This window comes from Rhincodon typus, chromosome 3 (genome assembly GCF_021869965.1).
Source record: "Rhincodon typus isolate 14 chromosome 3, sRhiTyp1.1, whole genome shotgun sequence".
In the NCBI taxonomy this organism is placed as follows: domain Eukaryota; kingdom Metazoa; phylum Chordata; class Chondrichthyes; order Orectolobiformes; family Rhincodontidae; genus Rhincodon; species Rhincodon typus.
In genome coordinates, this window is record NC_063334.1 from 54,230,284 (window position 1) to 54,254,491 (window position 24,208).

Here is a 24,208-nt window from a genome sequence, read left to right on the forward strand (position 1 = left end):
CCTGCCTCTTTGTAGGATGGGGGCTATGTCAAATCAAGATGACAGATTTTCTCCCTCCACCAGACAATTTTTATAACAATTAATAGTTTCTGCTTATTGTTACTGAGACTAGCTTCTAATTTCAGATTCAATTTTAATTGAATTTTTAAAATTAATTTAAATTCCATTAGCTGCTCTCAGAATTTTGGATGGAACAATCCCTCTTCCGTACCTACACTGGTCCTAAACCCCACCTCTTCCTCCGTTACATTGATGACTGTATCGGCGCCGCCTCATGCCCCCACGAGGAGCCTGAACAGTTCATCCACTTGACCAACACCTTCCACCCCAACCTTAAGTTCATCTGGACCATCTCTAATACCTCTCTCCCCTTCCTGGACCTCTCTGTCTCCATCTCGGGCAACCATCTAGAAACCGATATCCATTTCACGCCCACCAACTCCCACAGCTACCTAGAATACACTTCCTCCCACCCACCTTCCTGCAAAAACGCCATCCCCTATTCCCAATTCCTTCGACTCCGCCGCACCTGCTCCCAGGATGAGGCATTCCACTCCCGTACATCTCAGATGTCCTCGTTTTTCAAGGACCGCAACTTCCCCCCCTCAGTGGTCGAGAACGCCCTCGACCGTGTCTCCCGCATTTCCCGCAACTCATCCCTCACACCCCCTCCCCGCAATAACAACCAAAGCAGAATCCCCCTCATCCTCACATACCACCCCACCAACCTCCGGATCCAATGCATCATCCTCCAACACTTCCGCCATCTGCAATCCGACCCCACCACCAAAGACATTTTTCCCTCCCCACCCTTATCTGCTTTCCGGAGGGACCACTCCGTGACTCCCTTGTCCGCTTCACACTCCCCTCCAGCCCCACCACACCCGGCACTCTTCCCTGCAACCGCAGGAAGTGCTACACCTGCCCCTACACCTACCCCCTCACCCCCATCCCAGGCCCCAAGAAGACATTCCACATCAAGCAGATGTTCACCTGAACATCTTCTAATGTGGTATACTGCATCCGCTGTTCCCGTTGTGGCCTCCTCTACATCGGGGAAACCAAGCAGAGGCTTGGGGATCGCTTTGCAGAACACCTATGCTCGGTTCACACTAAACAGCTGCACCTCCCAGTCGCGAACCATTTCAACTCCCCCTCCCATCTTTCAGACGACATGTCCATCCTGGGCCTCCTGCAGTGCCACAACGATGCTACCCGAAGGTTGCAGGAACAGCAACTCATATTCCGCTTGAGAACCCTGCAGCCCAATGGTATCAATGTGGACTTCACAAGCTTCAAAAATCTCCCCTACCCCTACCGCATCCCAAAACCAGCCCAGCTCGTCCCCGCCTCCCTAACCTGTCCTTCCTCCTACCTATCCCTTCCTCCCACCTCAAGCCCCACCCCCATCTCCTACTTACTAACCTCATCCCGCCCCATTGACCTGTCCATCCTCCCTGGACTGACCTATCTCCTCCCTATCTCCCCACCTACACTCACCTTTACTGGCTCCATCCCCACCTCTTTGACCTGTCTGTCTCCTCTCCACCTATCGTCTCCTCTATCCATCTTCTATCCGCCTCCCCCTCTCTCCCTATTTATTTCAGAACCCCCTTCCCCTCCCCCATTTCTGAAGAAGGGTCTAGGCCCGAAACATCAGCCTTCCTGCTCCTCGGATGCTGCTTGACCTGCTGTGTTCATCCAGCTCTACACCTTGTTATCTTGGATCCAACAAACCAGGTTTCATTCTGTCCAATCTTAACATCAACTAAAATCACAACAATATAAACCAAGTTTATGCAATCTAACTTGGCAATTTAATTCGGATATTATTCTGCTAAACTGCACTCTATCACTCAAAAGCCATTATGTCAATGCTGAGGTTTGGAGTTCAAAACTGAATGTAGTACTTGCGATCGGGCTTACCACTGATCTATGCAACTGAGACATTATTCTGTAACTTTGGCAGTAGAGAACTGGAATAACAATGTTCAGTTCTTTGCACTAGTTTTTGTACCTGTGCACCAGCATTTTGATTGTGGGCACAAACACCTAAATAAAATTCTTTTACTCCATTCAACAATTCATCCTAGGGTCATTTAGGCCTACTGCACAGAAAAGGGTCCTACGGACCATCAAGTCTGTGTCAGACAAAACCAACCACCTAACGTTCTAATCCTGTTTTCCAGTAAACTTAATATCCTGTATTACTGTGCACAGTCAGGAAAGGGAGATACTTTTTGCTTGGTTTCCTTGGCACATAGTTTGCAAGGTCTTTTTACAGGATAAATTGAAGCCCAGGATCAGGGGCACAGCTCAAAAGAAAAGGGCAACATCACAGGAAAGCCATAAAATCAATTGGTTTGTAATAGCTGCTAAGTTGACTAATCTATTATTGGTTATTGTCAGATTGAAGGCAAATAGGAAAAACATTTACAGGTTACAAACTAAAATACCAGTAGGTTTTTTTAAAAAGTCAAATTAAGAACTAATTGCAGGGCCAGGCAATGTTTGTATCTGTGTGGTGTGGGAACTGGTGGACCCCACAACTATTCACATTATACATTCATGATCTGGAAGAAAAAATACTGCAAAGTTTGCAGATGACATCATCTGGAGGGACAGGTAGGTGTTAAAGAAGCAGGGAGGCTTCAGAAGACTTGGACAGACTAGGAGAGTGGGCAAAGAAGTGGCAGATGTAATACAATGTGGTTAAGTGAGAGATTATGCACTTTGACAGGGAGATTAGAGGCCTAAACTATTTGCTAAATGGGGAAAGGCTTTGGAAATCTGTAGCACAAAGGGATTTAGAAATCCTAGTTCAGGATTCTCTTAAGGTTAGCATGCAGATTCAGTTAGTTGTTAGGAAGGCAAATGTAAACATTACTTTTATTTCGAAAGGTTTAGAATGCAAGAGAAGAGATGGTCTCCTGTAGCTCTCTCAGGGTCTGGTCATACCGCATTTGTAATATTGAGAGCAGTTTTGGAACCGTATCTAAGGATGTGCTGGCATCAGAGGGGATCCAGAGGAGGGTTACAAGAATATCTGAGGAGTGGTTGAGGTCCATGGGTCTATACTAAGTCTAGAAGGATGATGGGGGGGTGGGGGAAGGAATCTCATTAAAACTTAGCAGCCTGCATTAAGTGGGCTTGGAGATGTTTTCACGAGTAGGAGAGACTAGGAGTCAAAGGCACAGCCTCACAGCGAAGCGACAGCCCTTTAGAATGGAGATGAGAATATATTTCTTCAGCCAGAGGGTGATGAACCTGTAGAACTTGTTGCCTCAGGAGGACTTGAAGGCCATTCATTGAGTGTATTTACAACAGAAACAGATAGGTTCTTAATTAGTGAAGAGGTCAAGGGTTGTTGGGAGAAGGCAGGAGAATAACGTTCAGAAAATAATCAGCCACGATCAAATGGTGGAACAGACTCAATAGGCTGAATAACCTAATTCTGCTCCTATATCTTATGGTCTTATAAAGCTCCCTACTTTTATATTCAATTCCCATCAAGATAAAGAATAACATTCCATTAGCTTTCTCAACTACTTGCTGTAGCTGGATACTAATCTATTGCAGTGATTTGTCTACAAAGACACCCAGATCTCTTTGCAACACAGAGCACTGCAAACTCTGACCATTTACATAGTAGGTTTCTTCTTTATTTGTCAAAATGGGCAATTTTAAATTTCCCACATTATACTCCAATTGCCAAATCTTGTCCACTCAATTAACCTATCTAGTTCCCTTTGTAGAATCCACATGTCCTTTTCAAAATGTAAATTCCTACCTATCCTCGCACCATCAATAGACTTAGCAACAATAATTTTAGCCTCCTCATTTATATCAATTGTAAGAAGTGGTGGCTCCAGCACCGATTCACAAGGGACAACACTTGGCACATTTTGCCGACTCAAAAATGATCCATTTATGCTCATCATCAACCCCGAGAGTCAGCAGGAAATTGAGGAGCAAATTTAGAGGTATATGTAAAAATGATTACAAAGGGTAATTTTAGAAGGTGATGTCAACTGTCCCAGCATTGACTGTATTAGACATAGTGTTAAGAACCTGGATGGAGTGGATTTCTTGCAATATGTATAGGACAATTTTTTAGGCCAATATGTAAAGGGCCTAACAAGGGATGGAGCTGTTCTGGACCTAATTCTGGGAAATTAAGCTGGACAGGTGTTTGAGGTGGTGGTGAGGGAACATTTTAGTGATGGCTTTCACAACATTGTACAATTAAGCTTAAATTGTACAAAGAAATGTAACAGGCAAGTTGCAAACAAAAAAAAAAAACTTTGGATTTGGTGAATGCTGATTTTAGTAAAACAAGGCAAGATCTGGCTAAGGTAGACTGGGAACAGCTACTAATGGAGAAATCTACAGAAGAGCAGTGGGCAACCATTCAAAAAGGAAATGGGGAGGGAACAAGCCCAACATGTTCCTTCTAGAGTGATAGGAAGGAGTCACAAGCCCAGAGAACCATGGATGAGCAGAGGTATTCAGGATATAATGAGAAGGAAGAGAGAGGCTTTTCGCAGGTACAAGGGGAACAAGTCAGCAGAGGCATTAGTAGAGTACAGAAAGTCAGAAGTCATATGACACCAGGTTATAGTCCAACACGTTTATTTGAAATCACAAGCTTTCCGGGCGCTGTTCCTTCACTAGGTGAAGTGGAGGGAAGCACACAGGTACAGAATATATAAGCGGAGAGATAATGGCATATTCCGTCGTGTGACTCATGACTGTCCACCCCAGTCCAACAACAGCACCTCCACATCATGGAATACAGACAGTGCAGGGTGGAGCTTAAGAAAGCAATTAGGAAAGGAAAGAGGGGATATGAGAAAGATCTGGCTGGTAAAAGTTGGGAAAATCCCAAGATATTCTGTAAGTATATCAATGGGAAGAGGATAACCACGGGAAAAGTAGGGCTTTTAAAAGGTTTTCGCAAAGATTTGTAGCTTGGGTTGCGAGTGAGGTTGCTGACTTGCTCGCTGAGCTGGCTTGTTTTCGTTCAGACATTTCATCACCATGCTACGTAACATCACCAGCGAGGCCTCCGATGAAGCGACATTGTTCTACTTCGCTTGGAATTTACACTGTCTGGTCTGTTATGGCAAGTTGTCTCATTTCTAGTTCCGTTCTGCACGGGTTTGTATAGGGGGTCCAAATCTGTGTTTGTTGATTGCATTACAGGTGGAGAACCATGCCTGTAGGAATTTCTGTGCGTGTCTATGTGACTTGGCTTGGGCTACTATGGTTACATTGTCGGAGTGTACTAATATTAGGGAAAGCTCGTCATGTCGTTTTGCTGCTAGATGATGTTCATGTATTACGATAACTAGTTTCCTTACTGTCTGCCCGACGTAGTGTTTGTGGCGGTCCTTGCCACCACTCACGCCAGAACTACACAGGAAAGAGGAAGAGCATCAATACAAAATCTTCGCTATGAACAGATATCCCCTCAACTTCATCCTCAAGTGCCTACTAAATAGACAACACCAAGAGGACACAGTATGCCCTTATGCATTGGCCACACTGCCCTACATAGTGTTTAGGGCGTACTGTGTTAAAGAACCCATAATGCAATCAACAAACATATAGAATTGGACCCCATTTACAAACCCATACAGAACAGAACCAGAAATGACAACTCACCGTAACAGACGAGACAGTGTAAATTCCAAGCAGAGTAGAACAACATCGCTTCATCGGAGGCCTCGTTGACGATATAACCTAGCATGGTGATGAAACTTCTGAATGAAAACAAGCCAGCTCAGCGAGTAAGTCAACAACCTCAAGAGTAAGGCCTTTAAAGGGACTAAGAGAGCAACTATGGGTGGAGCCAGAGGACATCAGCAGAGTGTTGAACCAAAACTTTACTTCGGTTTTCACTCAAGAGAAGGAGGATGAAACTATGGAACCCAAGGCAGAGACTGCAAGGTTCTTCAGCAAATTGACGTAGGGAAGGACAAGGTATTGGAGTTGTTGGCAGGCTTAAACATGGACTTTATCTCCACTTGGAGAGGCAAGGCTTGATCAGAGATAGTCAGCAAGTCTTTGTTAGAGTGAGGTCATGCCTGACAAATTTGACTGAATATTTTGAGAAGGTGACCAGGCACATACCCAAAGATAATGCAGTTGGTGTAGTTTTTAATGGATTTCAGCAAAGCCTTTGACAAGGTCCCACATAACAGACTTATCAAGAAAGCAAATGCACGTGGGGTACAGGGTAATTTGATAAAGTGGATTCAAAATTGGCTCAGCTGTAGGAGACAGAAGGCTGCTTTAATGACTGGAAGCCAGTGTCCAGTGGCGTACCAAAGGGGTCTGTGCTGAATCCCCTATTATTTGTCATTTATTGAAAAGTGACATAGATGACTGTGTGGGTATCTGTTGACGGCACAAAATTGGCTGTGTGGTTAACAGAAACAGTTCAGTGTATTGGGCTACAAGAAGATAAATTGGGAGATGCAAGGAGAAACTTTTTTTTAGAAATCCAGAGGGTGGTGACCGTCTGGAATGCTCTACCTAGGAGGGTGGTAGAGGCAAGTTTCCTCACATTCTTTAAAAAAGTACCTGCAATGATCACTTGGCATGTCATAACTTTCAAGGCTATGGTCTAAGTGCTGGTAAAGGGGATTAGGTTGAAGGTCAGGTTTGATAGGCCAAAGCGCCTCTTCCACACTTTATGATTCTATGACTGCACTGTTTTCCTGTTGGCTCGTCAACCTACTGTCCATACCAGTATGCATCCCTACACAATGAGCTTTTACTTTCTACAATAACTTTGGATGTGGGACCTTATCAAGTGCCTTTTGGAAGTCTCCCTGTAGGCCGTCCAACTTTAGACTTCAACTAAACAGCTGTGGTCTGATGGTCAACAATAACAACTCAAGAACTCTTCTCCCACTTTTCAAAGCTTGTACTGGTGTTTGTGTGCTTAACTGGCTTCTTAATTTTGAAGAATAATACATTTTATTTAAAATGTGATATAGCTCCTTGTAAAAAGGAGACAATTTGCTCTCCGCCCAGAATCGCCCTTTCCCGAGCTGATCCTCTGGATTCTGCTAATGATCTGCTCACCAAATCTCCCTTCAGATGGTCACTTGATTCGTGAACAAAACCTTTGTAATTCATAAGCTCATTATGTAAAATTCAACACCATAGCTGTAACAAAAATCTGGTTGAGGGGGATGACACCCTCCCACTAAATGACACCAACCCCCTCGCCCAGTTGTCCATGGTGGTAGAATGTATCTTGCAAGAAAGCTCTGTCCCCTGATGGTGTCATGGTTAGGATTTGGCATCACGCCATATGTCATGACCTGGATTTGATTACAGGTCCGGGAAATGTAGTTCTGCAAAGCAGATCAAGGGTAATTACTTTCATAACATAATAAATCTCCAGCATGTTGTTGACCATTAAAGTAAACATCTGCCAAGTGCCCAGTGACCTTTTGCACATTGAAGTTAACGTCTACACAAAGTAAACATCTAACAACCTCCGTTTAGTCTGTCCTGTTACTCCTTTGCAGGTTTTTTATTCCTCTTTTCAGCACTTTACCATATTCAAGCCCTCACCCCTTAGTTGAAATGCTGGTCTTCATTGCCCACCACGCAACACATCTGTAGGGATGACCTGTACCTGAACACATTAAGCGGCCCAAGCTTGCTTACAAGATGGCAGACAGAAGCTAAGCAAAATTAAGCAGCCTACTCACACAGTGAAATACAATGGTACCTTTGAACAGAACTGCTAGAAGTTCAGTAAAAGAACGTTGGATGTTCGCATTCGAGACAGTTCTGATAAAAGGATGCCTTAGAACAGATAAATGACCAATTCCACCTTTACTAATGAAAGGATGATTGTCTCAGTAAATGAATAATGTCAGGTGCTAGATTAGGTCCTCAAGCAGCTACAAGGATAACAGCTAAAGTTATTTCGTAGTAAATGGTTGCTTCTTTGAAGCTACCTGCAATATTAAATAGTTTCTAGCTAAAAAGGCTCTAAATCATAGAAGTTGGTTTCAATACATAACCAGGATGTAATACAAGTCTTAAAAAAAATATTTAAAAGTTAGATATAAAGATTAACTAGCCTTAGGAGATGCCTTCACTTATGCCATGAACAAGATAGATTGATCACAACCCATAAATTACAAAATGCTGACAATAGAAGTAGTTGTACTACATTACACTTATAGTTAACTTTATAACAGAAGTTAACCTTATAGCAATTAGTTAAAACTAACTGACTTTTTATTTTTACATTATGTAATTGCGACAGTGGGAAAATAAAAGGAGTAACTGAATGTGATAAAAGACAGCACCAAAATACAATGGGTAATAGAATTTGAGCTGCTCTTACAGGAAAACAAGCCTGAGAAAGACTGAAGGAATATAGCCATTGAACGTTTGGAATGTGAATAAATAGGATGCATAGCACGATCCCAAGGCCTAGAGATTACAATGTCTAACTAATACCATAAGATCTGGGAACATGTGGCTGTCCATGCAAGTGCCCATCATTGATTAGGTGTCCCACAGGATTGGGCGTTTAGATTAGGGGGAAGGACAGTGACTACGTTGTATTTGATTACTGTAACACAAAAATGTATAAAAATGCTGTACTTCTTTGTACAAGCAGAGCGTGTGTCATTGATCTATCTTCTAAAGCCAGATTTGGGAAGATCCTTCAGCCCTTCCCCTGGATAAACCGGTTTCTGCTTGAATAAACATCTTCCACTTGCCTGAATCCTGCCTACCTCCTGAATCTGAATCTTTGTCCCGGGGTCGAGAAAATGCTCTTACAACATCCCTGATTTTCTTCACCTTTTCTGTCTGATAGCAATGTAGCACTGAGCAGCTAGGTGATTTTAGTTTTCACTACATCATCAAGTTTCTCTCCTGAGGTTCTCTCAATGCTCTCTATCGTTCTTAAATCTTATCCTCTATGAAAGCTCCACAATTCATATTTGTGGCAAACCACTTGACCATTTCATCTTGTGGCCTTACTCACCATTTCTACTGATTGTAGATAAGATCATCTCTGATCTCTTCACTGTATGAATCTCCACCCACAATTTACTTCCTCCTCTAAACCCTACTTCCTTTTGAATCTACTCAGAAAAATACTCTCCCTCAACTGCAATTTCAAATTCACAGCTCCTTACACCACATAATTTCTGCAATTACTGATCTGCGCAACCATACCTTCAACCCCACCTTCAAGTCTGTTAAATTGACTTGACTATTCTCTCAGCCCAGCCCTTCTCTCATTTCTGTTCCTTTAAGTCCATTAGATATGGACTGCCTTGGATATGCCAGAAACTTGCGTTTAATTTAGATAAATGAGGTGCTGCATTTTGGAAAGGCAAATCAGGGTAGGTCTTATACACCTACTGGCAAGGCCCTGGGGAGTTTTGCTGAACAAAGGGAGCTGGTCATAGTTCCTTAAAAATGGAGTCGCAGGTAGATAGGATAGTGAAGAAGGCATTTGATATACTTGCCTTTAGTGGTCAGTACATTGAGTATAGGAGTTGGGAGGTCATGTTGCAGCTGTGCAGGACATTGGTTAGGCCTATTTTGGAGTATTGTGTTCAATTTTGGTCTCCCTGCTATAGAAGGGAGTTGTAAAACCAGAAAAGATTTACAAGGATGTTATCAGGGTTGGCGGGTTTGAACTATAGGGAGAGGCTGAATAGGCTGGGGCTATTTTCCCTGGAGCGTTGGAGGCTAAGGGGTGACCTTATAGATGTTTGTAAAATCATGAGGGGCATGGATAGGATAAATAGGCAAGGTCTTTCCCCGAGGTGGGGAGTCCAAAACTAGAGGGCTTAGGTTTAAGGTGAGAGGGGAAAGATAGAAAAGAGACCTAAGGGGCAACATTTTCATGCAGACGGGGTGCATATATGGAACGAGCTGCCCGAGGAAGTGGTGGAGGCTGGTACAATTACAACTTCTGGATGGGTATATGAATAGGAACGGTTTAGAGGGATATGGGCCAAATGCTGGGAAGCGGGGCTAGATCTATATAGGATGTCTGGTCGGCATGGACAAATTGGACCAAAGTGTCTGCTTCCGTACTGTACATCTCTATGACTCCATGACAAACAAAAAGAAATTGCTGGAAAAACTCAGCAGGTCTGGCAGCATCTATGGAGACAAAACAGCTTTAACATTTCAAGTCCAGTGATCCTTCTTCAGATCTGGTTTAACTATCCACTTTCAGGTATGATTGGACTATTGAGGTCCTTCCCCAAATGTGAAAACCACTTACTATTCTAGATATTTATGGAATGCCAAGGTAGCCCTGGGTTTTTTTTCTTTATTGCAAGTAATCTTTTTAAATTTTCTCTTCACCCCTATCCTTCAATATATATGAGGAATACATGACAAAAATCCAAGCATGAAATATAAAGGTTAAGATGAACTCATTAGCAACAGTCATTTCCCTTACTTTTTTTTACTTCCCAGGGCAATACTTCCTCCAAACCTTCCACCTATCCTAACGCTGAACTGATTTTCTTCTTCAAATTTCTTCCTTATTTGCCCTCATGATATCTCCAAGACCATCTTATCCATATGACCTATTTCCTATTCTCTCAACCCTTTTCTGACAAAACATCCTGGCTTCTGTGTTGACATTGTTAATGGCTCTCTCTCAGGCTGTATGACCCATTCCTTCAAAATGTGATATCAGCCCACATCTTGAAACACTATCCTTAGACCCAACATCCTTGCAAACTACGAACCCATCTCCAACATCCCTTTCTTCTCCAAAGTCTATGAAGATGTTGCCACTTTTCCCCATCTTTTCCAGAATTCCACATTTGAAACCCTCTAAATCAGTTTTCTGCCCCTAGCATAAGACCAAATGAAATTTTTATCCAAGTAACAAATAACTTCTTATGTGACTGTGATGAGAGTAAGCTATCCCTCCTCTTCCTTCTCAATTTCTAGGCAGCACTTTACAGTTGATCACGCTTCTCTCCTATAGCTCTCCAGCTGGATGCAGCCACCAATTCTTTGTGTCTATCAAATCATAATCAAAAGTATCACCATTCATGGTTTTGGAGACTAGTAGGATGTGGAAAACTCATTAGGGATGCTGGAATAATCAAATCTACAAGTAACAATAGTATGGATGAAAGGTTTAGGAACAAATAAGCAAAGTCAAAATCAGATGATGTCACAGATGGAAAGAGGCAAGGAGGAATGGTTCATCTTTGTAACAATCAATTAGGATATTTAGACTTGACAAGTCCTTTTGGCACAGCTGCAAAGCAGAAACTTGGTTCACCACCCTCTGGCTGAAAAAATACCTCCTCCTCGCAGTTCTAAACGGTTGTCCCTTCACTCCGAGACTGTACCCTTGTGTCCTAGTCAATCCTACTGGTGGAAACATTTTATCCACATCCACTCTATCCAGGCCTCTCAGTATTCTGTAAGTTTCAATCAGATCCCTCTCATCCTTCTAAACTTCATCAAGTACAGACCCTGGGTGTTCAACCACTCTTCATATGGCAAGCTCTTTATTCCCGGGATCATTCTTGTGAACCTCATCTGTATCCCGTCCAAGGTCAGCACATCATTCCTTAGGTACAGTGCCCAAAACTACCCAATACTCCAATTGCAGTCAGGCCAGACTGACACAGCATTATATAACCTCAGCAATATATCACTAGCATTTGTATTGTAATCTTCACAAAATGAACGCTAGAAGAGTTTCTGCCCATGATCGAACATAGAAGTTTTCTGCTGGAAGGCATGACCTGAAACATTAATTTTGTTTCTTCTCGCCACAGATGCAGCCTGACTTGTCCAGTACTTCTACCCTTCTGTATTTTTTATTAGAAGATAAACTTGGGAGAAGGGAGGGGTTTGAGTACAGTATGACAACAATAACATCACAATATCAACACATGCGAATCGTGGTGCATTGCGATGGCATTATTCGGTGACAGGAGGCGTCCGTTTGCTCAGTTGATTGATTTGAGAAGCAGTGATGCCAACAGCGCGGGTTCAATTCCCACACCAGCTGAGGTTACCACGAATCATTCTCCTTCACGTATTAAAAAAAACCCCAAGCTTCTCCCTTCTCCAAACATCCAGAGTTCCAGGTTGTGACAGGAGACGGATCACCTAAGAACAGCAGCAACGCTACAACTAAACGGACCAGAGCTGCTTCCAACTTTCCCACAGTCCCACAGACCCGGGACCGGCTGACACAGACAATCCCCTCCGGGGGTGGGGGGTGCTGACACGGTTCTGGACCAGTGACATTTAAAAGTAGTGATGTAACTTACCAAAATTAGCGCTGCTCTGGTGGGGACCAGCCGTCTCCTGGCACTGACAGCTCTGATAGAGGCTCTCAATATGGAGCCAGACATATTGCAGAGCGCGGGGGGGAGGGGAAGGGAATAAAAGAGAGACAGAGACAGAAAGAGAGAGACGATCAGAGAAGGAGGAGGAGGGAGAGGGGGAATAAAGGAGGGTCATTGGGTGGGGTGGGGAGGGGAGTGGAGACGCTCACGCCGCAGTAACCGACAATCTGATTGGTAACTTCAATAATAGGTCCCGGTTTCAGCCAATGACACAGCTGCATGGTGAACCGTCTCCACCCCCCCCCCCCCGGCCTGTCAAGGTTACGGACCAAAAGAAGATGGTCGTCCACCTCCTGGTAAATGTTGTCCTTTATAGAATGTAGTTGTGTTTCTCACTGTGTAAGTCTCAAATTATTTCTGCCTAATCAATGCCTCGTATACAGTGTATCGTAACTCACAGCCCCCTAGTTGCTGTTATATTAAACTCAATCCCCCGGCTCCGAATAACTTTCATCCAAAGCTCCGAACTCTGATACTAATGATCAATCCTATAAAAGCCTCACAGCACCAAGGACCCGGGTTCAATTCCTCCCTCAGGCGACTGTCTGTGTGGAGTTTGCACATTCTCCCCGTGTCTGCGTGGGTTTCCTCGCACTCCAAAGATGTGCAGGCTAGGGTGGATTGGCCATGCTAAATGGTCCGTAGTTTTAAGGGATGTATAGATTAGGTGGGTTATAGGGGGATAGGTCCGTGTGGAATTGTTGGGCCGAAGGGCCTGTTTACACACTGTAGGGATTCTATGTTGATGATGATCCTGCACTGCTCAGTAGTTGTCAGCAGTTAAGGTATCGTATAAGTGTTGATAATTGCACAGAGCCTTTGGCTTTTCCCAGGCTGTTCTGTTTGTCTTGTTCCATCCATTTTTTAAAATATTCGCCCTCGTGGTCACAATGAGCCACGCATTTGAAAGCATTGCTGATTTTGTATTAATACAAAGATTCATAAACTTTATTTCAGTATTGGGGTTATCACTATACCTAGTTCTGTATTTTGTTTACATTCAACACAGCTCATTTTGCAATTTAAAAATGCATATCATACCAGTTTTTTTTCCTGTTATTGTACATCGTAAGTCAGAATAAATTCTGCCATATTTATGTCACTCAGAGATAGTAAGAACTGCAGCTGCTGGAGTCAGATAACAGCGTGGAGTTGGAGGAACACAACAGGCCAGACAGCATCAGAGGAGCAGGAAAGTTGACTTTTCGGGTAGGGACCTTTCTTCAGAAATGGGGGAGGGGAGCTCAGAAATAAATAGAGAAGAGGGGTGCCCCTGAGCTCCTTTTTCCCACCCCCATTTCTGAAGAAGGGTCCCGACCCAAAATATCAACTTTCCTGCTCCTCTGATGCTGCCTGGCCTGCTGTGTTCCACCAGCTCCACACTGTGTTATCTCTGCCATATTTATATTACTGGTTGTCATCTATTCTCTGTTTTATTCACTAGAACCTTATTTGTTTTCTACATATCCAATTTAGAAGAGAAAGATTTGCATCACATAGAACATTTCATTATCTCAAGATATCCCAATTTGGCTTGAGGCAATGAAATAGGAACACCACCATCTGCAAGTTCTCCTCCAAGCCACTCATCATCTTGAATTGGAAATATACACCAGTTCCTTCAGTGTCACTGGGGCAAATTGCTGAATGGCTCAGTGGTTAGTGCTGCTGTTCACAGGAAAATTTTCCAGCCATTGTGTCCTACAGAGTCTTTTAGCTGTGGCCTGTTACTTTCCAACAGGTTTATTTGAAATCACAAGCTTTTGGAGTGTAGCCACTTCACCTTACGAAGGGGCTCCCTGGTATTGTGTGACTTCTGTCTTTGTTCACCCCAGTCCAAAACTGGCACCTCCACATCATGGCCTTTTGCTTTGTTCTTTTTCACTTGCTTGTAGCAGCATTCACAACTTGAACATTCCTGTCTCTCTCTGTCAGTAGTTGTATTTTTAGTAACTCTTTAACATTTGGGGAGGCTTTGGTGTAGTGTTAATGTCCATGGGCATTGGTTTAAATCCATTATGGCACATAGTGAAATTTGAATTTAAACTTTAAACATTACAAGTATGTCTAATGGTGACCGTGTAATTATTGTAAAAACCCATTTGGTTCAATTTAGGGAAAGGGATTTGCCATTTTTACCTGGTCTGACCATCCAGGCCAAGTGAATTAATCAGTGCAAGGCCAATAACAGATGGGCAATAAACAGCACCCACATCCCATGAATCTTATCTCAGCTTCATTTGTGACACTATGTTTCAAGTTCTTAAGACAACATTGTACTGTGAATTTATTTAAACTATCCAAGATGGTGGCCCTGTATAACTACCACAATCCAGGAGGCACCTTGGTATCGATTGCATATCTATCCCAAACATATTCTGTGTAGAAGTCTGTGTAGAAGATGAGCAACAACTCTTACCCTTCTACAGTGGCAGCATACACCCAAGTCAGTGGGGCTGCTGTCATTCTAAGAAATGCAAGCTCTCTATTTGAGCCCACTATTTCAGCTTCCAACCACAGAAATATGCTAATCATCCCAAATTGAATTGTTATCCTGAGAGGTGGCCAAATATGAGGCCATCTTTGGTTAGATCATGCCAGCAAGGAAGCTGCCTGCACATGTGCGGTCAGGACCAAGAATTGGTCTTGAACCACTGCAGTCCATGTGACCCACAATGCCATTACAATCATAGAATCCCTTGTATGAAAAGAGCCATTTGGCATAGCGAGACGTCACCAACCGTCTGAAGTGCATCCCATCCAAACCCAGTCCCCACAACCACCCTATACCCATAACCCCACATTTACTATGGGTAACCCACCTAACCTGTACATCCTTGGACAGTACAGAGCAATTTAGCATGGCCAATCCACCTAACCTGCACAGCTTTGAAGTGTGAGAGGGAACCCATGTGGACGACAGGGAGGACATGCAAACTCCACACACACACTCACTGAACTCGAGTTGAAATAGAAGTCTATGTAAAGCAGAATTGGCAACTTTTTCATGTGTAATGACAAAATTACAAAATTGTTACACATCTTCTTAACAAGTTAGAACAACCATACTCTTATTACTGTTGGTGAATGAGATTATTTTAAAGAGTATTCCACCCTAAATCTCCTCAAAGAATAAAAAAAAGTTTGCAGAAATACTTAAAGCCTTGAAGGCATGCTTTGAACCCCAAGTGAACAAGACTTTTGAATATGTGTTCAATATTAGGGGCCAACATGAAAAGGCATCCACTGATCAATATGTAACTAACAAAGCTCATAGAATAGTGCAAATTTGCTCCACTTGAAGACAATCTCATTGAAGGCAGGATTGGATCAGGCATAAAAGAAGATGCAGTGAGAACATATCCACTGAAAGAAGAGAAACCTACTCTCAGGAAAGTGACTCAATGTGTGCAGAAGTACTGAGGTTCTACGTCAACAGCTAGACCATATTCATGACAGAACAGACTAAGCTTTGCATCATGCTGATAGACACTCCATTCTCAAAGGATAGAACAATCATGGACATAGGATAGAATGCAAACTGCAAGAACATCAAGCATAGGAGAACAAAACTAGAAGGAAGCACAATAAGTAAATGCAGATTGCCACTGGAGACATATCAGCAAAAGATTCTGACAACTCTCTCTACACCATACAACCCAGTTGCAGGTCGGTCGGTGATAATTTATGTGTTACTGTTAGAATGAGGATTGCAAGAGGAGAACATTAAGCCAATATAAAATGTCAGTTTGATAATGCGACATGATGCAACATCATGACCTTCATAGACCTGTGCAAAGGGCTCAGCCTGGTAATCTAAAATTGCAGCCCTCAAAAGTTAAGTTTAGCCTATATGCTGGCACCATACTTGTGTTGAGAAGACCAAAGTCAATTTCAAGCTGTTCCACCCATTTTCAAGCACAACTAAGCTGAATTTGAAGCTGTTGGATTTGAAGTGGTAGGCCGTAAGTGAATAAATAATGACATCAGCATCTCCAATGAAATATTGTAGCTTTAAAATATTTGTAATGATTTTTACTTTCATTATTCAATGTCATTCTATATACATAATGTGTAATGTACATAAAAGATAAAACAATGAAGAATGGTCATCCAGAACACTGCTCAGTACCATGTTTAAAGAGATAAGTTAATGTTTTGGGCGTGGACATAAAGATGGACTAAAGATGTGCCGGCTGTCTTCAGAGATAAGGTTGCTTATGAGTGAACAAATAAATAGTTTCACTTTGAAAGGGAGAGGGAGCAGACTGTATGTTAATATATTAAACTTTTGTCAGACCAATACACAGGTTGAAACTGTTATTCTGCACTAATAAACCTGCTTCAAATGCAGAGGAGCGAATGCAATTATTGTTAACTTATCCTTTTTAAAAAAAGTTTGGAAATTGCTAATATTTGTATTCCTGGGCTTCTACAAAGAAATTGACTGAATTTCAAACATGAAAAAATCAAATTAGAGAGTTTGTTTTCATGTATATGTTGAAGTCTCAGTGTTCCAATTTCAATGGAAGCTTATATATACCTCTATTGAAAATAAAGTTAATATTATTCATCATATATACAATTTAATGCTAAGAAACTGCAGGAAAGATTGAGTGTAACATCCTAGTAGAGTGCTTCTGGTTCTCATATCAATATGTAACTTACTGTACTTTGCCTTATTTTTGCTTCTGTGAATCAGTTAGCTTTGAAAAATATCAATAGTTTAACTTGTACAAGATGGGCTAAGGTCAAAATTTTAAACATTTTTTGAGTCGAGAAAAGTGTACAAGGACCCCTTCCTTTTTCTCTCAGAATTAGAGAAAAGCCATTTGGTCAATTATGTTTGCGTAAATATTTTCTTCATCAATGCCATCTCATATAAATTCTACTCTCCTGCTAATTCGGAATACCTTTTAATGTTCCTTTTTCGCAAATAAGTATGTAGTTCCCTTTGAGAAGAATTTGTGGATCTGCTTCTGCAATGATCTATGATGGACATTCCACCTTCTAACCATCCTCCATGCTTCAGAAATATTTTAAAATGCCCTTTAGATCTCTTTGTCATTATATTTGCTCCCTCTCAATTTTTTTTTTCCCCCAAATCTGAAGCTGAGGAAAAGCATCAATATGTTAAGTGGCTGTGTTCCCAATCAGTTCATCAGTAACTTGATTAGAAACAGTTACGATTTACTTCTTGGCTTCAGTTTATAAGGCATCATATGCCTTTTAAAATCAGCCATAATGGCAATGTTTCCCATAATCTCTAACTTGGTGTCATCAGCCAATTTCTAGTCTAAACTTTTTCCAATTCTAAAGTCAAAATTATTGATGTATTATTAGAACTTGGTAAGATGGGATGATTGGCTGAACTTTTTTTTTGACCTGCTTTGCACTTATGAATCCTGAAACATTCCACCTTAGAAGTCACTGGAGATAGGGACATTGAATATTTTTAAGATAGATTCTTGTTAGTCAAGAAAATCAAAGGTTATTGGAAAAAATTGGGAATATGGAATTCAAACACAAACAGATCTTTACTTTTTGTGCCATGCCCATTTGTCTGTGAAGTTTTGCGATGTACTACAATCCTAAGAACAAGATTGCAGTGTTCTTTGGCCTTACATGGAGTGAGGTAGATTCTCAGAGCTATGCATACTTTTCAAGGTAAGAAATAGACGAGACATTCGGTAACATTTGTAATATGATTTATACAATGGTGGAGCAGGCTTGAAGGACTGAATAGCCTATTTCTGCTCTTAGTTTCTATGTTCCTAGCTACAGTAGTTCAAGAAGGCAGTTCCCCACTACTTTATTGAAAATAATTAGGGATTGACAAGAAATGCTAATCGTGTTTGTGATGCACACATCCTATGAATAACAACAAAATAAGCAACAGCTATATATGTGATTTTCATTGATCAGCTATTGAAGTTGTGACAGAAGGATGAAGTGCCTCGAAAATTCCAGACACAAGAGTTTAACAATATTTGAAGAATGACTATAATGGACCATATTTTCCCAGTCATCAGTCTCTTTTGAGAAAGGGGGCAAAGTTTTCAATCCACTGTCACAACCATTCTTTTACAAATGTTATTTAATGCCTCAGCCGTTTCTTACCTTGAAAAACATGCATAGCTCCGAGAATCAACCTCACTCCATATGAGGCCAAGGAAGACTCCTATCTCATTCTAAGGATCAGTACATTGCAAAGCTTGGCAGACTAGTAGGCATGGCACCAAAAGCAAAGAATGATGGAGTTTTAAATTCCATATAGCAGCATTACCATACAAGAATTGAAGTGCTTAGCCTATAATTCCTTAAAACATATGTTGCTGTGTATGCATCATAATATATTAGCAATATGTGCTGAATGATTATTCAACAAAGAATACTTAAAAAAGTTAACCTCTGCCGTAATCAAAAAGAATTCTCTACAGAATAAACTAGGGACAAGCAGCGAGCACTGCCCATGTCCCACAAGTGAATAAATCCAAGGCAAGACACCACACAGCTTCTCCTTATGTGAGATTGTCCAGGATGATCATTAGGCAAGCTCAGGACAAGGGAACATAGTCACTTAACAGATCAAATAAAAATATTTTAGGAAAAAATCTACTCGTGGTAGTTCGAATGGTGAAATTATTGCAATAAAGGGTGATTTATGCAGATAACATACATTTGAGGTGAAGCTCGATATATATAGGAAGCGAATTGGGATGAATGGGGCCTACTTGCAAATATTCAGTGAAAATGAAGTAATTTTTAAAAATTCTAATTACTTAAAATAATCTTTCAAGCAGCAAAGTCCAGTTCATAAGTAGCAACATCGTGAACTAAGTATCTGCCACGATGTCCAATACAAAAATGTTTTGAATAATTTCAAAGGTGGAATGCCTGGGGAATAGGGTGGTGAGAATACCATCCCATTTTAGTGTCTGGTTGAAACTTTCCTCTTATAGTGCAGGTTGAAATTCTTGTGGCTCTACCCCACAACTGTTCTATAAATTACGAGCAAGCTGACCATTGTCAAGACTGTCTACAATCCACTACCTAATATTGCATAATGTTTTAATTCAACTCAATGTTAAACAATTTTGATTTTTGTTGCATTCAAAAGAAAAACTCATCAACAATGAACAATACCAAAGAGGGATCTTGTGTTCTAGAGTGAGAATGATTATGTATGATGATGTAATTAATGACCTGTGGATATAATATCCTGATTATTGCAAACCAATTATTCTTTAAGGAGATTCCTGTTGCTTAAGCTGGGTGCTCCTGACTATGGGGGGAAGAAAACACTCACTGTATATAAAGACATTACATTGAAATATCCCTTCCCAAATTCTTTCGAATTTAGTTGCAGTATTATGTTGCACGGTGTCTCAGTAGTTAGCACTCCTGCCTCACAGCACCAGGGACATAGGTTCAAATCCAGCCTTGGGTAACTGTCTGTGTGGAGTTTGCAGAAACTCCCCATTTCTGCGTGGGTTTCCTCCGGGTGCTCCGGTTTCCTCCCACAGTCCAAAGATGTGGAGGTTGGGTGGATTGACCATACTGAATTGCCCATAATATCCAGGGATGTGCAGGCTAGGTGTATTAGCCGTGGGAAATGTGGGGTTTATAGGGATAGGATGTGGGGTGGGTCTGGATAGGATGCTCTCTGGAAGGTTGTTGTGGACTTGATGGGCCAAATGGCCTGCTTCCACACAGTAGGGATACTATTCTATTCCAAAGCAATATTCACCTCTGTACAAATTGCTTATGATTCCAGTTCAGGTACTTAAGTGTTTGTGACAAATAAAAAAAGTGATGAGTAGAATTCAAATGCTAGACTTTATCTTTTCTCTCATAATTAGAAAACTCAGTAAGTTTTTCTATGAATTTTATTTGTGTTGCCACAAGACCTTACGTACAGTAGTCAAGAGATTTCGAATGCATATGTACCACATATATACAAACACAAGGTAGCTGTCAACATTTTTTACACAAGCATCATTGTTTTAAACAGTGGGCAACTTGAGTAGCAAATCCTCAAAAACATCCATTTATTCAAAAGCAACATACAGTATCAAGCATATTCACGATTCCTTTCTCCTGATGTGACTTCAGTCGATTACATAAAACAAGTTACTGTACAATTTTCAGCTGCATCTTTTCCCAAAACCAACATTTTAAAAATATCACTGGTACAATAATTCAATTTATTTGCTTTTTGGGTGTAATTCATGGTTCAAGGTAAATGAATGGAAAATTCAAGAGTGTAATTAAATAAAATCCATCCATTTAGCTTTGCCAAACCACCAATGCTTTCACAACTGATTTTATTATTTAGAAACAATGATACATTTCTTCTATTGTTCACATCTATAGTAATTAAATAACATTTGAATCACTGTTGTGATATTTCCTTATCAAACAAGTTTTTATACAAACTTTTTACTCTGATAAATACACACGTATGGCACTGTTAAACAAAACAAAATAAAATTCTAAAGATTGAACAGAAATTCAACATTCTATGGAAAAAGATTCACACAAGCCTGAACTTCATTATTACATTAATTGCTTTAAAATAATTTAACAGTTAAGATGCCACCTTATCTATTTCATTTGCATAAAGTTGTTCAGTTGTAATTTGGTTTACTGGAAAGATGCCAGATTGGTCAAAAGAATAAGGCTAGAAATTTACACTTATATCAACATAAACATAATTTTGAACAAAAATGTGATCCAATTAAAAACATTACTCACTTAAACTCAATAATAACAGGGATCTCATTGTGGCAAAACGCAAAATCACTCTATTCTCTCAAGAACCAGCTTAAAACAATTACTGGATTGCCTTAACTGTGGCAGAATTGCAGAGGACTGGCACACAAAGATCACAGTTTATAACCAATCAAACTGCAATGCAAATGTTTTCAGCCTCCTTTGAAATTCATTCCAGTTGGGTCCTTTTATGTGCTGATCTTCCCTGAGTTGAGGAACTTGTTGCGAATTTACTACTAAGGCCTGTAAGTAGAGGGTTTTTTTAAGGAAAAGAAACAAAATGTCAAACATGAAAATATACTAATGAGTACAACATCAAAATGATTACTGCGAGACATAGAAAATCTGGGAACAGGGCTCTGCTTTCACATACAGCCCTTAAAATTGATGAAGTGCGAAGTCAAAGAGATTAAGAAAAACTTCCTACTCCTAAAAAAAAAACTTGGTGGTTTTGCTCTCTTGAAGGTCTGTCTCCATCTGAGTGGAGTTCTAGCTTCTAGCCTGGTTAGGCATCAAAGCACAGCCACCTAATAGCAAGGAAACACACTAGCTAGGAACAATGAATATTTCATAGAACTTCTACCTTCTAAAGATCATAAGAAATATGAGCAGATGTAGACTATATGCAATTTGAGCCCTGTTCCATCTTTTAGTATCATTATTGTTGAATCTTGCCTTTAACGCTACCTTCCTGCGTACTCCCCATATTCTTTGATTCCGAGAGCAAAAATATGTCTGTTCCTGTCTTAAATATATTCAGTGTTGGAGCATAACAATTCTATAGAATGGAGAATTTCATAGACTCACAGACCTTTCAATTAAGTACTTTCTCCTCATCTCAGTCCTAAACGAATGGCCTCTTATCCAAGACTGTGCTCTTAGTTTTAGATTTCCTGACCAATGGAAACAATCTCTCAGTGCCTAACTTATCAAGCCTCTTTAGAATCTTCTATGACTCAATGAGATCACCTCTCATTCTGGCCCAAATGACTCAGTTTCTCATCATAGGACAACTCTCTCTTCTCTGGGATCAACTGAATGAACTCCTGCTGTATCGTCTCCAATGTGGAGACTAAAACTGTACATTGTTCTTTAGATGTGGTCTCACCAAAATTATGTACAATTATAGCAAGACTTTTTCCTATAATTCAATCCCCTTCTAATACAGACAATGCAATTTGCCTTTCTAATTGCTTGCTGCATCAGCATGCTGATATTGTGTTCCTTGTATGAGCACACCCAGGTGTTTGTGTACATCAAAGCCTATTTCACATCTTTTAAAAATGTTCTGCTTTTCTATTCTTACAATCACAATGAATAATTCAGCACTTCTATACATTATTCTCTCTCTCCACTTTTGTTGTCCACTATTTAAACTGTCTTTGTTTGCAGCATCCGTCTCCTCTCTACAATTTACCTTTCAACCTAGCTTTGTATCATCAGTAAACTTAGATTCATTACTTTCTCTTCATCCAGCACTGATCCTTGCGGTACTCCATTATTCAATGCCTGTTCAGGTTTATACCCACGCTTGGCTTCTTGTTCGTTAATCAATCTCTGTAAAATGATATACTATTTCCACTCCATGAGCCAATATTTTGCTTCATAACCTTCAATGTGACATCTTTGACTGCCTTTCAGAAAAGGTATTGGTTTCTTATATTTGCCTAGCTTGTTTCACCGTCAAGGAACTTGAATCAAGAAGCTTAGATAAATTTTTCAAATATAATTTACTGTTCACAACATTATGCTGACTCTGCCTGAATGTATATTCTCACTCTAAATGCCATAGTACCACCTCTTTAATAATGGACTCTAGCAGTTTTCCAATCACAGATGTTACACTAATTGGCTTATAATTTACTTCTTTTTGTCTCTTCTTTCTTGAACAGAAAGAGTTTTTACACATACATTTTTTCCAATCTGTTGGGACAAAAGACATCTCAGAGTGCAGGTTCATAGGTCCTTGAAAGTATAGTCGCAGGAAGATATGATAGTGAAGGAGGTGTTTGGTATGCTTGCCTCTATTGGTCAGTGTATTGAGTACTGGAGTTAGGGGGTCACGTTGTGGCTGTACAGGACATTGGTTAGGCCACTTTTGGAATACCACGTTCAATTCCGGTCTCCCTCCTATAGGAAGGATGTTGTGAAACTTGAAAGGGTTCAGAAAAGATTTACAAGGATGTTGCCAGGGTTGGCGGTGTTTGAGCTACAGGGAGAAGCTGAATAGGCTGGGGCTATTTGCCCTGGAGCATTCGAGGCTGAGGGGTGACTTCATATAGTTTATAAAATCATGAGGGGCACAGATAGAGTGAATAACCAAGATCTTTTCCTCAGGGTAGTGGAGTCCGAAACTAGAGGGCATAGGTTTAAGGTAAGAGGGGAAAGGCATAAAAGGGATCTTAGGGGCAACTTTTTCATGGAAGACGGTGGTGCTTTTTTGGAAATAAACTGCCAGAGGAAGTGGTGGAGGCTGGTACAATGACAACATTTAAAAGGCATCTGGACAGGTACATGAACAGGAATGGTTTTCAGGGATATGGGCCAAATGTTAGCAAATAGGACTAGATTAATTTAGGATATCTAGTTGGCATGGATAAGTTGGACTGAGTGGTCTGTTTCCATACTGTACAGCTCTATGACTATCTCAAGAATCAAGGGAATTTTGGAAGGTTACAACCAATGCATCTACTATTTCTACAGCCACGTTTTAAAAACACCTTTGGATGCTGGAAGTCTGGCCCAGGGGATTTTACAGCCTAAAGTCCTATTAGCATTCCCATTATTTTTCTCTCACACAAGACTGTTTTAAGTTCCTTGATCCCTTTTGTCTCTTGATTTCTCCATCTTGCTAACCATCTTGCTTTGACTTTCAATGGCATTACAAATGGGCATTACAATTGCTGAATCCTATTAACATCCTGACGGTTACCATTGTCCAGAAAATTAATGACCGACTAACCATATAAATACTGTGGCGATAACAGCAGGTCAGAGGTTTGGTATTCAGCAGTGAACAACTCATCTCCTGACTC

General features: G+C 40.9%; 2 protein-coding genes across 2 annotated transcripts in view; both read right to left on the bottom strand.

Moving 5' to 3' along the window:
- Positions 1-12,544, bottom strand: part of isca1 (iron-sulfur cluster assembly 1) — a 43,492-nt gene extending 30,948 nt beyond the window's left edge. Inside the window, exon 1 of the mRNA XM_020516916.2 lies at positions 12,321-12,544. Within this exon, the coding sequence (XP_020372505.1) occupies positions 12,321-12,404 (84 nt within the window). The 5' untranslated portion in view covers positions 12,405-12,544. The remainder of the gene's footprint in view (positions 1-12,320) is intronic.
- Positions 12,545-20,273: 7,729 nt separating this feature from the next.
- The window catches only part of tut7 (terminal uridylyl transferase 7), a 79,939-nt gene continuing 76,004 nt past the window's right edge, over positions 20,274-24,208 (bottom strand). Inside the window, exon 29 of the mRNA XM_048620959.1 lies at positions 20,274-21,416. Within this exon, the coding sequence (XP_048476916.1) occupies positions 21,343-21,416 (74 nt within the window). The 3' untranslated portion in view covers positions 20,274-21,342. The remainder of the gene's footprint in view (positions 21,417-24,208) is intronic.